The 15,706-nt window shown below is 41.7% G+C and overlaps 1 protein-coding gene across 2 annotated transcripts in view; it reads left to right on the top strand.

The window, feature by feature from the left end:
* Positions 1-5,599, top strand: part of CDC123 (cell division cycle 123) — a 31,680-nt gene extending 26,081 nt beyond the window's left edge. For both annotated transcript variants that reach the window (XM_058804670.1, XM_058804669.1), the window contains 3 exons: positions 2,197-2,325; positions 4,088-4,225; positions 5,034-5,599. In XM_058804670.1, the coding sequence (XP_058660653.1) occupies positions 2,197-2,325; positions 4,088-4,225; positions 5,034-5,060 (294 nt within the window). In that variant the 3' untranslated portion in view covers positions 5,061-5,599. The remainder of the gene's footprint in view (positions 1-2,196; positions 2,326-4,087; positions 4,226-5,033) is intronic.
* The last annotated feature ends 10,107 nt before the right edge of the window (positions 5,600-15,706 follow it).

The raw sequence follows: 15,706 nt of genomic DNA, 5'->3' as shown, positions 1-15,706 counted from the left end.
AACTGTTGCACTGCTGTCTGCAGGGGTGGAGGAACACTGCTGGGTGCTCACAAAAAAACATTTTGCTTTCAGTAGTCTCAAAATCAATATTCAGTTTTTTTCCAGGGTACACTTATTCTCTAGAAAAATGATCTTAATGTTCCTGAGAAAAAGCTGAGCTGGATGTATTTGGGGTGAAGAGGAATTTCTGTGAAAGCCTTTCATAGGGAAGTATTAGGTAGAAATGTTTCTGATGCAAGGAAAGATTCTCTGAACTGCTGAATGAACTTTGCCAGCCATTGCTTCTGTGTGTGATTAAATTGGTTCATTGGCTTGTTTTTCTAGAGTGATAGAATGAATCTAAACCCACAGATAGAACCTAAACCCACAGATTGCTCCTCGTGCTGCCTTGGAGCTGACAAGACACCCCCATTAGCAAAAGTAAAAGACTGTTTATCATGAGAATTTGTGACAGCCTTTTGAGGAGGCCCAGGGATGGGAAATGACAGCAGAGCTTGCCCCATTGCTCCCTGCTCTGGTGGTGCCAGTATTAGTGCAGAGGTGTTGCAGCTCAGCCATGCAGATCTGGGCTTGCTCACCCTACCAGCACAAATGAGAAACCACTCAGGTCTGTGCCCCCCAGTTTGTAGTTTCTTTTGTAGCTGTCTGGTTTCAGCACTGTTGTTTCTGTGCTTTGGCTTCTTAAAATGTGCTCTGTGAGAGCTGAGACCTGCCCTGAGACAGACACCTGTGAAAGGCTGTGTGCAACCACAGCTGGCCCAGCTCCAGCCTGCAAGCCATAACCACTGCTCTCCTCTCTGCTGGGACTGCCCACACCTGCAGCAGGAGCTGCCTGGGGATGCTCACAGAGGCACCAGCACGTTTCTGCTCCCAGGTTGGCATCGCTTGCAGTCCCACAGAGTGTCAGTGCCCGTGGGACAGCTCAGGGGTGTGGCTGGGGCAGGCAGGCTCCGTGTTACTCTCTGCCGACGCTTCAAAAGCGTCTCGGTGTGTTACAAACCAGATGGCTGTAGTGTAAATAATTGAATGTATTTGCTGCTTGAATCAAGATAGGCAAGATCTTTCAAAGCAAGAAGATCCTTCAGAAAAGAGGAGAGAGCAAAATGAATGTTTAGTAGCTACACAGTCTTCAGGTTTCTTTTCCCATTCCAGTTGATCTTTAGAATAAACACAATAAAACTCTTCAGCCCTGCTTATGTTACTGCAACTTTTCCCTTCCCTGTTTGATAGAACTGATTTCATCCAGATGTAATACTGGTTTTGCACATTTTTACTAGCAGCTGTAGTAATATTTCCTTCTAATTTATTAGTGTTTTATTTTATTAGAGTAGTTGATAGTTCCTTGGGCAAGAGAAGATGGCCCAGTGCTGGGGGTTGTCTCTTGAAGTGCCTCAAGGAACAGAGACTATTTCTTCCTCCCCCACACGTCTGTTACTTCTAATACATCTTGTTAGTCTCTGCTTTCATTTTTCAGTTGTAAAGCAGTTGTGTTGTTGTGCACCCCACCACAACTGTTTGGAACACAGATGTGTTGAAGTTGAGGTAGAAATTAGTGTGGACTGCTGGTAATGGCTATATTAAAAATGCCTTTAAGTTATTCTTTATTTATCTATGTCTGTACAGCATCTTTGATGTTTCATGAGCTCCACCAGCATTTTGCAGACCCTGCTCTTTGTTTTTAGGGTCCCTTGTAAGACCAAGAACAGCAATTTTTGTAGACTGCTGGATGGAAAGTTTTTCATGGAAAGCAAAATTCCTGTGTGGGCAGTTTGGGTTTTTTTGTTTGTTTGGTCATGTTTTGAGTTTGGAGTTTTTTTGTGGTTTTTGATTAGTGCTCTCCCTTATTCCTTGTTCATTCTCTCTGGGGATCTTGGTGGATCATGGGGATTAGCCAGAACTTTGGTGGGCTCATCTAAAAACATTCTGCTATAGAACTAAATTTGTTTTATTTGAGCCCAGTCTGATCTTCTGTTAAAAAAAAAATAATAAATTAATACATGATAGCTTGCTGTGATATAAAACTCTATGAGTTAAGAATGTTAGAATATTTTAAATGTTTAAACCCAGGTAGTTTCAATTTTGACATATTTTTATCTAAAGAGTAAGCATGCTACAATAATCTGAGTATATGTGTATTTTGATTTTTTTTTTCCTCTTTTTTTGCTTTGTTTTAATTCATCTGTGGTTCCTTTGCAGGGTAAGATTTGGTTAATAGATTTTAACCCATTTGGTGAAGTAACAGATTCCCTGCTCTTTACATGGGAGGAACTCACCTCTGGAAAAAACTTGAAAGGAGATCAAAGTGAAGGGGAAGCAACAGAACAGGTGAGGGAGGCTGAATAACATCCAGCAGGATTTATGGCCTTATTTTTTGGTTTCTTTTGCTGTTACAATCAAATTGTGATGCAAAGTCCGTTGAAGTAAAGGAAGCTCCTGTGAAATGTAAACTCTTTGTGAGTAGAATCTACCTTATAGTTCATCTCAACAAGTATCACCTGCTAGTTTTAGTTGCCTGCAAGGGAATTTTTAGTTCAAACAGTACAAGTCCACGTTGCAGCTTTGACCCCATTGCAAAGAAGATGCCCTGAAACTTCCTTTTACACAGTTTTGATACATTCCTTTCAGTTTTTCTTAAAATCTATTACTTTTCTATATAGTCACTTAAATTTCTACTTGGTTCTTGATATCTGTCATGCAGTTTCTCACATCTCCAGTTTTATGCTTGGGGGAAGACAAGCAGAAGTTTAACTTCTGTCACCTCCTCCTCTGGAATACCCTTAGCAAAGCCTTGTCCTCTGGTTGAACTCCCAGGACTTGCAGAACAAGGCTTTCTATCCCTCTTCCAAGCCACATTTCCTCTGTAAAAACAACTTCCCATTAGTACAGAAAGGGAGGAATAGTGTTTATTTTTTGTATTCCAGCTTTTTTTTCTCACTGCATCTTGAGACAGAGTCTTCACATCCTAACAAGCTGGGTAGGAGATAGGAAGTGGTGTGTTAATGGACCTTGGGAAACACTTGGTTCTTTCCTGAGGAGAGGTGGCTGGCCAATGTGGGCTTTTCTTTATTTCCTGGCTGTTGAACTGCATTAGAGGTCCCTGAAATGACAAACTTCATTGAGCTGATTTGAACATCCGGGAGTTTCTTTAGTCCTGTGGCCCTTTCCATAACACATGGACAGGAACACCCCTCTCCAGGCTGTCCTTCAGGCCATTGCCTCTGGCTCACCCTGGGGCTGTTGCAGTATGAAATCCATTCCATGAACCCTCCTGTTAAAATCTGTGTCTCCTTTGTGAGAACACACTCCCAGTTCAGAGCTGTCTGTGGGACATGGGCATTTTCATTTTGGGATTTCTTTTTCTCGTTGCCAGATGCTTTGCGCAGTTTTCTGTAGTTCAGTCCTGGATGAAAAGTAGAATAACTTGTCTTCATGTTTCATCTGACATCCAGTCACATAATCTGGTGTAAAGTTGCTGATTTTTCTGAAAATGAAGCTGTTTATTGCAGTACAGCTGGCAATTGCATGGCATGTCAATGTGTTGAACTGAAAATGATATCATTCTCCAAAACCTGTTGCTACAATTCAGCATTTAGAGATCTTTTTGGCCCTTTATAGATGTATTTTTTTCCTTCAGTGAGTAAATTGGTTGGAAAGCTTAAATTATAAATTCAGTAAGATTATAGTTGCAAATGTGTTTAAACTGTGAAGACAAATCTAGGGATTCTATTAAAAAGATTTTTCTCTATCCAGATGTGTGTCTAGATACCATTGCCCAAAGTTCCTTATAGCTCCATTGTTACAGCACTGTCACAAGCATGAATTTATTAAATACATTAATAACTGATACACTGTAGAAACTTTAAAGTGAGGTAATGAAAGCCATTATTTGACTGTTTAACATGTTTGACATTTCAAATTGCTCCTAAGTGGGCAGAGGTTTTATAAGAAACCTACAATTTTTAGAAAGCGCAAGTTTAGTTGAGTGAGTGCCAAATAAAGTCATTGGCAGTGTGACTCAGTCTCAGGAGGAGTCCCAGGAACATTTCATATTCATGTCCACTGTTTGTTCTTGTCTCCTTCTCCAAAGGATTACCCCGTGTTCCGTTGTACCAACAGCAAAGTCACCGTCCAGCCCAGCCCCTACCTGAGCTACCGGCTGCCCAAGGACTTTGTGGACCTTTCCACAGGAGAGGACGTTCACAAATTGATTGACTTTCTAAAACTGGTAAGAAGTAGCAGGAAAAAATCTCTGACCTTCCACCTTTGTGAAATAGAAACACCAAAGTCCCTGGGTATCTGCTTTTGTTACTAACAAAGTGTACTAAATTACAGAAAAAGCAGTGTATGAAACCATCACACAATGTTGGGTTGATTGTTTCTGAAGTGATGAAGTGCAAGCTCTTACTGCTCTCACTTCACTTAATTTTATTTTTTATGGAAAGCAATGAATGTAGTTTGACAAATCTTACTGAAGGACTGGGCTGTTTCCTTTCTTACTGAAATGTAAATATGAATGTAGTATGAATGGTAATGTGCTTTTTAAATGCCTGGAGCTAATGCTTTTAACTTTTAATGTTTTAAACTTTTTTCTTTAAAAGTTACAAGACAAATGTATTAGGAAAAAACGTGATAGAGTTGTTCCTTTTTCAGTCTGCTTTCTTTGTTCTTTTAAAGCACAGTGACATGAAGACATGAGTAAGTTAGGGAAGGGAGGGCAGGTTACCTGCACCTGCCTCACTGACTCTTGCCCACCACCATGATATTTTCTGGGTTTTGTATATTCCATGAGTTAATGGACTAGGCAAATCTTGTTCTTTACTGGAAATAAAATCCTATAGTTTGGGATGAGAGAGAGGGTTGATATTGTTCTCTTCCATTTGCTGAAAAATTATCTCTTACTGTTCCAAAAAAATGACTTAGAAATGCAGTCACTGTCTAATCCATTGTATCTGGAACACTTGACATGATTTATTAGTGCTCTTACTTCAGATAACTGTGTCCTAACATTCTGAACTCTCCTGTTCTGTTGACAGAAAAGAAATCAGCAAGAGGATGACTGAGGTACCCAGAAGCATTACATTGAATTACAAGCAAGAAATGTGGCAAAATCTGTATTTAGCATAACTATTAAACTATTGATTTAAAGGAAACCTGCTTTTTATAGTCAATGAAAGACCTGAAGAGCTGTTCATCCCCAGTGTCTGTTGGTTTATAGAAAAGTGTAGGGAAGCTTTTTCAGGGAAACATGAAAGGTCAGGGTGAGTTCTCACTGGATTCCAGGTGCAAAGAAGCAACAGCCTGAGTGCAGCTGAACAAGTTCTTTCCATTTCTCATAATGTGAGGATTGATGCACAGAGCTGTGCCTTTGGACTCCCCAGTGTAAATGTGGCCACACACAATGCTTGTGCAGTAACAACATGGAGCATTCTCTGCATTTAGGCACTGTCTTGCTTAATATGTAGTCACAAAGAAAAAGGAATGTACATTTTTATCTGTAGGAACCTTTTAAAGTTGTGAATTTATTTTGTTTTGGGAGCACTTCTCATCCTTTATGTAGAAAAAAAATAAAAAATGGAGAAGGGATTTTTTTCTTATTTACGAGGGCTTATATTTCATTTCAGAGAACAGCTATAGCTGTAGTAAACTACTTAAAGTCTGAAAATTTTACATACTGGGAATTTGAAATTCTGAATGCATTTAAAGTAAAGTAATATTTTCATAGTTGCTAAAGTGAAACAAAATTAATTTAACTTCACCAAATTTTATTTCATTTTCATAGTAAAGCTTTCTTGAAACCTGTTTTTTTAACATGATTACATACTAGACATAATCTGTGACTAATCTACATAATTAACATCAACCTATAATTTTATATACACTCAGTCTTGTTTCTTTTGTGTCACATCTCTGAGTTTCTTAGGAAAGCAATTATTCTTTCAGCTCTAAAAATTCTGTATTTGTTTGGTATTTCATGTTTTTTGTGTAAAGGGAAGCTTGGCTAAATCTGGGGAAACAGAAGCTCTTGTTACCAATTGCTGTTGTTTGGGAGGTGGGGGAGGACAGTTTTAGGTGAATCACCAGCTGACTTTTGGATATAGGTGTTTGTATGGCATCAGTAATTTATTAACATTGTGCAGAGTCCCCATTGAAACAAAAGGACATGTGAAGAAACTCATAACCCCTGGGAACTGGTTCCTATTTCAGACCAGTTATGTGATACTGTGTGTGTGTGTATAAAGCTGTTTGTGTTTCTTTGCCTTGCTTTTGCTGTCAGATTGGAATGGTGCTTGGTTACAATCTGTTCTTGGATGTTAAATCTGAGCTAAGTTGTTAAATTATTACCTAATGTCTTTATTTAGCTTCTGGTTTGAATGAAAACTTACTCGAGTTAAAGATTTTGCAGATAAGAATCCACACATTGATGGAACATCACAGATGAAAGCTCCTGGAGTCAGAACAGTCTGCCCTGAGTTGAAGCATTGTTTGAAGCATTGGAACCTGCTTCTCAATAGCTTCTTGTATTCAAATTAGATTATAATAACTCAGGGCTGGGCTAGACCTAATCCTCCCATACTGCAGGAGTTTGGATTAGTATTTCTCACACTCACCAGAGGGATAATTTGAGTATAAATATCTCTAAATGGGGTAGGAACCTCAAAGTGTAAAAAATTAACAAAGCTTTCCTCTTTGTTTTAAAGTTTCTAGCCATAAACTGTTGTGGTGATCTAACCACACTTCCTTCCTTTACACAGATGATGCCCTGGAACTGCCAAAAAATCCATAAATGCTTCTAAACCACAGATTAAAAACAAAGTCTTAGTTTAAAGCTGGAAGACACTTTCCCACCTCTTCCACATGGATTCCACAAATTAATTTACCACTTTCTCAGCTGTCTTTGCTGAATGTTCACCAGAACATATTTGGTGATGGGACCAGTTTGCTGGGAGCCTGTGCACTCTGGAGTGTCCCTTTAGGTGGGTAGGCTGGAGTTTTTCTCCTCTGTGAAATGCTGACAGATGTCCAGCCTGAATTCATGGGCTGCTCAGCCAAGCTGAACTGCAGTTTAAAGTTGCAGAAACTTGTTCTGCTTCCTTTGGGCTAACTCCTAGTGAAGAACCTTAAAAGGCAGCAGAGCAAAATACTGGTCCTATGTTCAGAACTGGTACAGAAACAATCCCCAATATAAAAATATGATCTACAGGATCAGGTCTCCCAAAAATACTGGCCCCATGTTCAGAACTGGTACAGAAATGATCCCCAGTATAAAAATATGATCTACAGGATCAGGTCCCCCAAATTACCATTATCCTTACAGTTTGAATACATACTTTAGATGTACTTTGCTTTTTTCCCCAACTTCAGGTAATCAAACAGTGAATTTTATTTGGCTGTTAAATTAAAGATTCCTCTTCTAAGAGAATTTTTACTCTCTGTGTCCTTCTGATCTCGTAGGATAATTAAAAAACATTTTCCCTTTGGGGAGCTGAGGGAGCTAATGTTGGTAGATTAAAAATGCTTCAGATCAATTTTACACTGAATAGTACATGACACTTTTCTATTCCATCATAAAAGCAGTTTCTGCCTCTAGCCATCATATATAGAAATTAGAAAATACAAATTTCCAGTTGTTCAGGTCCTTGTTCATGGGATTTAATTATATCATCACCATTTGCTGAGTAAGGGCCAACTGTATACTATATATTCTTAATTATATGCTTAAAACACAGTGTGAAGATGCTTGCAGTCTCATCTAGATGACAAACAGAAGTTTTAGAGGGAGGTAACAAGCAGTCATTTTATAGAGATCCTGTGCCTGCCAAACCCTGCAGAAGTCTGGCTGTGTCTGATGGCTCCAGCAGTGAGATTCAGTTCTTGGGCTGCAGCTCTGCCAGGAGTGCCAAGGAAAAGTCCTCAGTGTTTCACAGCCAGTGCTTGTGATGTTGAATCTCCCTGAGGCATAGTGGGGATCAGGATTGCTGTAACCCCATAAGCAGCAGTTGTGAACATGTCCTGGTTTAGTTGAGGATTTGGAGTAATGCTCCTGTCCCTCTGGACTTCAGACTGTCCATGCTGTTTGTTCTCTTTTGGCTCTTTCTCCACTGTTGTCCATGTCTTTCCTCATCCCTCAGCCTCTTATTTTGATAAATATTAAGATCAGAATTGATAGCAACAGCAGCAGCATGGATAATACTGGGCTGAATTTTAAAACCTCTCTCTATCCACTTTTCCCTCCTTCATACAAAGGCACTTTTTTGAGTGGTGCTCTAAAAAAATCCTTAAACTCTAAAAGTAGGGGAGAAATATCCAGGTCCAAGTCTCAATAAAATCTGCAGCACTTGTTGGATGCTGATCACAGATTATAAAAATCCACATAACTGCATCTGACACCCTTGGCTAGCAATCTCACCTGTCTCCTTGTTACATACTCACCTGGTGCTCATGTCCAGGGTGCAGAGGAGAGGTGCCCTGTGAGATGCAGTGCAGGCGCTCATTTGAGCAACAGAGACCCTTAGACACTCCTGGTTTCAGGCTTTCAGGTGAGCATTGCCAGGTGAAAGGACCCCAAAACCCCTCAGGGACACTGTGGAGATGGGTAATGCATGGCACAAACCTATGTAAAAATCCTTCTGTACCTTTGTGCATGGCTGAGTTCAGCTTTCACAAACTGCTCCAAATGTGAAGTGTGAAACAGCCAGAGAGGAGCACAGGGTGTTTGTCAGTGAGGATAAATGGCAAATCAGCTTGGCAGCTGGTCACTGATTTCACCTTAGAGGCCAGAAGTATCAATTGTGGTTGTATTTGGACACGTGTTACGTTTTGTACATTAGTTCAAGAAATAATACTGAACTAAAATACATATTTTTGGCCAAGAGAAGATGGACCTGAAGTGTAACACAGAACCAGATCATGGTGCTTTTGATTCATGAAGGACACTTGCTAACACTGATACTTAATAAATCCACCTTAGCAAAAGCTTGTCTGGATGTTGAATTAACAGTGTCTTCTATTTGAATTTGATGACTTCTGTAAAGAGACAATCTCCAACTTGTGGTCATCCTGTCATTATACAGAGCTAAAATAAGACTTGTTGCCATAACTGCTATATTTTGTGTAATCTTGAAGCTTTCTCACAGAGCCCTTAAGCAGTTTTGTGTGATTACAGGATTTTGTAATAATAATGACATTGGTACTGCAGTAAGTCTGGTTTGGGGTTTTTGATTCTTTCTTTTGGGGAGGGCAAACATCCTGTTACATTCCATCCTGTTACATTTCTTCATGTGAGCTCCTGGAGCACTGGGTATCCTACCTGGCTATCAATGGTGTTCTGATTTCTCTAAGGCCCTCTGAGCACCTGGCCAGGCTTCTGCCAAGGGTGTTTTGGCAGCTTGTAGGGAAAAGTTGCTTGGCTGGTTGGTCATAAACACTGATTGCTCAGGGCCTTTCTTCAGGGAAGGTTCCAAATTACAGCTTAACTTGCAGGAGAGATTTGTGGCTCCTAAGCAGCATTACTGTCCAAAAGAGGAAAAAAAAAATCAATTCTTATTTCTAGTCTTTCGGGCTCAAATCCAGCTGGTGGAGGGGCTTGAAATTTTGGGTTCTGTCTTGGCTTCTGCTATGAAACTGTCCTGACAGACTGTAGCACTTCATTGATGTAAATGAATTATTCATGGGAGCTGGGACTGTAATATCCAGGAGAGAGAAGGCACATGAGAAGCTGAAATGTCTGTAAGCAGTGTGAGGAGTGCACAGGAGGAGCTCAGCTCACAGGATGTGTCAGGAGTGATTGATGTGCATTTCAGTGCTTTGGAGATGAATGGCAGCACTGCATCACAGCCCTGTCTGTTGCTCAGGAAAGGCTGGGGGCACTGTGCTGAGCACCAGCTGCATTTCCAAAGCTTGGGAATCACAGAATGGTTTGGGTTGCAAAGGAATGTTCAATGCCCTCTAGTCCTCAAATGCTACCAGGAATGGGGTGCCCACAACTTCTCTGGGCACCTGTTCCTGTGTCTCACCAACTTCATAATGAAAAATTTCTTCCTTAATGTCAGTCTGAACTGATCCTCTTTCAGTTTAAAGCATGTGCCCTTTGTCCTGTCACTCCAGCCCCTGGTAAAAGTCTGTTTACTTTAAGCCCCTTTTAAGTACTGAAAGGCTGCAATATGGTCTACCCAGAGCTTTCCCCACCTCCCTCAGCCTCTTCTCAAAGGACAGGTGTTCCAGCCATGGCATCATTTTTGTGGCCTTCCTCTGGGTTTGCTCCAGCAGGTCCCAGATCTGGATGCAGCCCTGCAGGAGGGGTCTGAGCAGAGGGACAGAACCCCTGCCTTGATCTGCTGCCCACGGTGCTGGGGATGCAGCCCAGGACAGGTTTGGCTCTCTGGGCTGGAAGTGCATATGGCTGGCACTTGTGCTCAGTTTTTCATCCACCAGTATTTCCAAACAACACTTGAGAATCTGTTGGGAAAGTGTCTAACATGGGAAGACTTGAAAAGACAGAGAGTTAATAGAATTTTTTCCAGAGGACTGTTTGTATTTCAGGAGGTACAAGGTGTTGTTATTCTGGTGTTAACTCTTCTGGGTTGCAGTCAGGCTTATTTGAAGTTTAAAACTTTAAAAGTCAGAAGTAATTCAGGTGGAAGTGGCCGTGGAGTTGGCATTTGGTGCTCTGGAGACAGCAGGGAGATGAGAGAAGCAGAATAAGGAGCTCAAAAGGCAGTTTTGGTAAGTGTGGGTGTGGATGCCTGGATCCATTTGGGAGAGGTGGGTGGGATAACTGGAGAGAGGTGCTTTTATAATGGCCCATCAGCAGTGTCCTAATGTGAAGGGAAAATGGCACAGCAAGGGCTTGTAAGGATCAATCAAAATGAAAACTGCAGAAATCTGAAGGAAAGACACATGATTAAGTGAGAAAAGATGAGAGGATGGGGAAAAAATGACAGATGATTCAGAGAAAACTGATGCTGTTAAATGTTTTCTTTACCTCACTATACTCTTTTTCCTTTTTTCAAGGAAAAGAAGAAATGAAGCAAATTAACACAATTTAGCAGAAAAATTGCTATTGGTGTAAAGCCAGAGAGGGCTTTGTGAGACCTCTATACATTTTATTTCAGGGTCTGTATTTTTCCATATCTTTGTTAATGGCTGGAGCAGTGAAATAAATAGCCTGTATAAAAATCCATGGCTGGCAGTGACTTGAGAATACACTCAGGCACTTTAGAGGTTTGTATCAGAATTTGAAATGGCCATAATACACAGGGAAAATGGCCTGAAATAACGAGGAGAAATTTGATAAAGGCGAGTGCAAAGAGCTGTAGTTAGGAGGAGAAATCAGACATTCGAGTATAAATGGGTGAGAGCTGGCAGAGCAGCAGTGCAGTGGGAGTGGATAAGTTACAGTAGAGACCATTAAATGCAAGGTGATAATAAGCTGTTGGGGGAGGATAAAGGCAGGTGTCATTCTGGGCTAGCAGGAGAGAGGGATGGAAAAAATGAGAGATTATTTTGTTTGATGAGAGGATGGTGCAGTGAGATGTGTCGCTTTAGGCACAGCGTTGTAAGAAATACCTGGGTCACTGGAGAGTGGCCAAGAGTGAATAAAGAATCACAGAATAATTCAAGTCAGAAGGGATTCATAAGGATCATTGAGTCTGGCTCCCTGCTCCTCACAGGACTCCCTAAAGTTAACTGTGTGACTGAGAGCATCATGCAGACCCTCCTTGAATGCTGTCAGGCTTGGTGCTGTGAGCATTTCCCCAGCGAGCCTCTTCCAGTGCCCAGCCACCTGCTCAGTGGAGAAACTTCTCCCAGAGTTCAGGCTGGGAGAGAAGGGAGATGTGGCTGGGAAATTGGGATTAAAATTTTTGCATCCTCCAAAAATTGGAGAGATCCCAGGGGAATGTCCCATGGCCTCTCTCTTTATTCTAATAAAGTAAAAGGACTCCTCTGTCTCCTTTTTGGACATAAACCTCTGGTGTTTGTGGATTAATTTTCCTAACACTCTTGAGACCTTTCCCCATCCTGGTCACCCTTCTCTGGACACACTTGAATAGTTTGGGGTCCTTCTCACATTGTCGTGCCCAGGACTTGCAGTGAGGCTGCCCCGGTTCAGAGCAGAGCAGGACCATCCCCTCCCTTACCTGACTGGTGATGCTGTGCCTGGTGTATCCCAGGACATGGCTGGCCCTCCTGGCTGCCAGAACTCATTGTTGACTCAGATTTCACTTTCCACAGTTGTGTAGATTCAGAAGATTCTCCTGAGCCTTCTCTTCTGTACATGGATCCCTCCCAGCTCTCCCTGCCTTTCCTCACAGGAGATGCTGCAGTGTCAGACATTTCTCCAAGGAGCACCCTAGAAATGGTGGACAACTTTGAACTCAAATTGCTTAGAAAAAATTCCTGTAATCATGAAACATGTTTTTGTAACTGCACTGGATGTCAGGCCCTAATCCCAGAAGGAACAACTTGGCCTGTGATCCCATCTTTGGAGGCCTATGCAGGGCAGAAAGGGGCAAACTTGCTTTCTCTGCTGTGTTCTCCAAGTTGTTGCCTGCTGTTTCTGTGACAGCAAGATGTCCCTTGTGTCCTGGTTTTGGGGTCAGGAATGTACTAAGAGCTGCCTCGAGTGCCTGCTGTTCCACAAATTCATGTTTCTTCCCATCCAGGACTGCTTAGGCACTCGAATGAGTGTTTTGGCTGATTATTGCCTGCTGCTCTTTCAGCACACTCCTGCCACTTGTGCCCTGGGCCCAGGGTCAGGAAGGACTCTGTTCTCTGGGAGTTTTTTTGCTCATGGGATAGTTCATTGTTTTCACAAGAAAATGGGATTTATTAGAAAAGGCAAAATCAGGCTTCTTAAACATGGGAAAAGGGGCTGAGCTCTATGCTGTTCCTAAAAGAAATCAGCTAATAAATAGAAAAGATGAGCAGGGAGAGCCCTCAGAGGAGAAAATAATCCCAGCCCTAAGGCAAGCTACAAAGAGAGTCTGGGGAATTTGCAGGAATAATGCTGATTGTGCTCAGTCTGACTTGAGACCCTTCCTCATCCTATTCCCTCCCTTTCCATGTGGTGTGAAAATGTTGGCTTTATCCAGTGAGATAACCCTCCCCAAACTTCAGATCTCACCTGGGGATGCCACATGCCCTTTCAAAGTGAAATCCATGCTGGATTTCACTGATTCAGGTGAAACCCTCAGTGCTTTCCTGTCTCTTTTGGGGATGTGAATGTTCAGCCTTCTCAGCACACAGGGCTGAAGAGGAAAGGAAATTCAGCTCCAGCCCTGGGCTTGGATCTGGGTTTTCTCCCTTTTCCAGGAGGCAGTGATCCACAGCAAGAAGTCAGAGTCCAGGAATAGCAGTTTGTCTCTCATAGAAACCATTTGATTGGCATCACTGAGCTGCAAAAAGCCCCGGTGGGCTTGGTGACAGATTCTGCTCGCCTGGAGACAGGCTTTTCTCTCTCTGCTCACAGCGAGGAGAAGAAAGCTCATCTGGTACCCTTTGTACTCCCATACACCTGGGAAAGGGGTAGCAGATCTTTTGGAAAGGAGATGCAGAATGGGATCATGCACGTAGAGGGAGGGAAGTGTCTGAAAGGGCTCTGTCTCAAAGGGGCTTTGTCCTTTGTGGTTTGGTGCTTTTGGAGTGTGACTGTGTTCACAGGGGTCTTAGGATGAGGGAAGAGATGAGGATCTGACTCCATGTTTCAGAAGGCTTGATTTATTATTTTATTTTATATATTACATTAAAACTATACTAAAAGAATAGAAGAAAGGATTTTATCAGAAGGCTAGCCAAGAATAGAATAGAATAAGAAAGAATGATAACAAAGACAGCTGTCTTGGACTCTCTGTCTGAGGCAGCTGGCTGTGATTGCCCATTAATTACAAACAACCAACATGGACCAATCCCAGATCCACCTGTTGCATTCCACAACAGCAGATAATCATTGTTTACATTTTGTTCCTGAGGCCTCCCAGCTTCTCAGGAGGAAAAATCCTAAGGAAAGGATTTTTCATAAACGATGTCTACAACACTTTGGAGTGTGAATACCTCCAGAAAGGAACAACAACAACAAAAAAGTATGATGGAATCACTCATCATGGATCTTCGTTTTTAACCTAATTCGATCAAGAGCTTTCTTAAACATTTTCAATATTTTCAAACAGGCAGCTCGATGGGGAGAGATGCCCTCAAAGCCCCTTCCCAAAGGAAAAGCTGCAGCAGTGGTTTCTGCAGCCGTGGGTAATGAATCCATGAGAAATGTGTATTGCAAATACCCTGAGGGCAGGAACACCTCAGCACAAATTTCTTTTATGAGTCACTACAGAAATAAACCCCCAAATTCGAGTCTGCACAAGCCCTGCCCACATGCTGTTACCTTGCAGATAAACAAAATGAGTTTGAGACAGAAACAATAAACTGTCAAAGAACTTCGACACTGGACACTTTTAATTTGCTTTGGATGACCCTTTTTTCATGGAGAAGACTTGGAAATAAGTGCTAATGAGTGCTAATTGCTGCTTTTCCACCAGTCAGGCCCGTATAGCCCTAAGCAGTGATTGATGGCGGCTCCTTCCAGTGCCTGTGATTTATTTACAGGCTAAGCCATTAGAGAAGCACCATGGATTTCTAAATAAAATTTTCGACATCTTAAATACCTTGGCAATCAGTAACAGAACCAGTTTTTTACATCTGGCTCCTCAGATCATGTTCAGCATTTCTCCTGGTATTTTAGGAAAAAGGGTTTTTCATATAGTTTTTCCTTAAAATAGAATTTTTTCATAAATCCATGAGCATCTGAGACCCTCCCTGCACACAGCCTCTGCCATGTGCATTCGAGGAGGACATTGGAGCACTGACCAAGGATGGAGTTTGCTCCACACTGGGGTCTCAAGGTGGAGAACAGAAACTGGTATGTAATATTTGGGCACCTGGTTCCCATTTTTCTTATTCTGCCTGAGATTCTTCCAGGTATGGAATCAGTTACTGCAGTTGCTGTTAATTTCTTAAGCAAAAGATTATCTGCTTCTCTTTAATATGGACCCACAATCTTTAATTATGCTGTTTTAATACATATAGCAAAGATAATTCTCCTTAATTATTACCTTGAGCACATGGCTGCAAATGCTGTTCACATGTATTTTTTTTTTTTTTTTCAGTAGGAAATCTGCATTAGTCCTAAATATTGAAGTGTTTTTCATTATTGAGGGTGCTAATAAGTTACTCAGCCTACAGCTTTCATGTGTCAGGAGATCAGGGCTGTATTGACTTCATGGTTGCAAAGCCTTCTTTGAATTTAATATGGGGAAAAAACAGGACTCAACCCTGAAATTAATTAACCTGAGTTGTTGCAGACACCTGCAACTGCCACGTGTGAACATCAGTCTGGTGTCTGACATTTGTGGCTAGAGAAGAGGTTTCTGTTGGGAATGGCATTTGCCAGCTGCTGGGAACATCTGGAGCTGGGAGCAGCATCCTGGGCTGCTGCTGGAGCATCTTCAGCCAGGACTTCTGACTTTCCATGTGTCAGGAGCTCCTCCCTGGGCTCTGTGCCCACTGCAGGGCTCTCCTGTCACTATAGGACATGAAATAACACAACATGGACACACTGTTGTTCTTAAAGTGGAAAAGGGAAGTTTATTTTTTTACTTCAACATTTATAGATATTTAAAACTGCCACTGGATTGGAGGGTGAAAGTGTCACCAC

Source organism: Ammospiza caudacuta, chromosome 5 (assembly GCF_027887145.1).
Source record: "Ammospiza caudacuta isolate bAmmCau1 chromosome 5, bAmmCau1.pri, whole genome shotgun sequence".
Lineage (NCBI taxonomy): Eukaryota > Metazoa > Chordata > Aves > Passeriformes > Passerellidae > Ammospiza > Ammospiza caudacuta.
The sequence above is the reverse complement of the archived record's forward strand: the minus strand, read 5'-3'. Positions and strand labels throughout refer to the sequence as shown.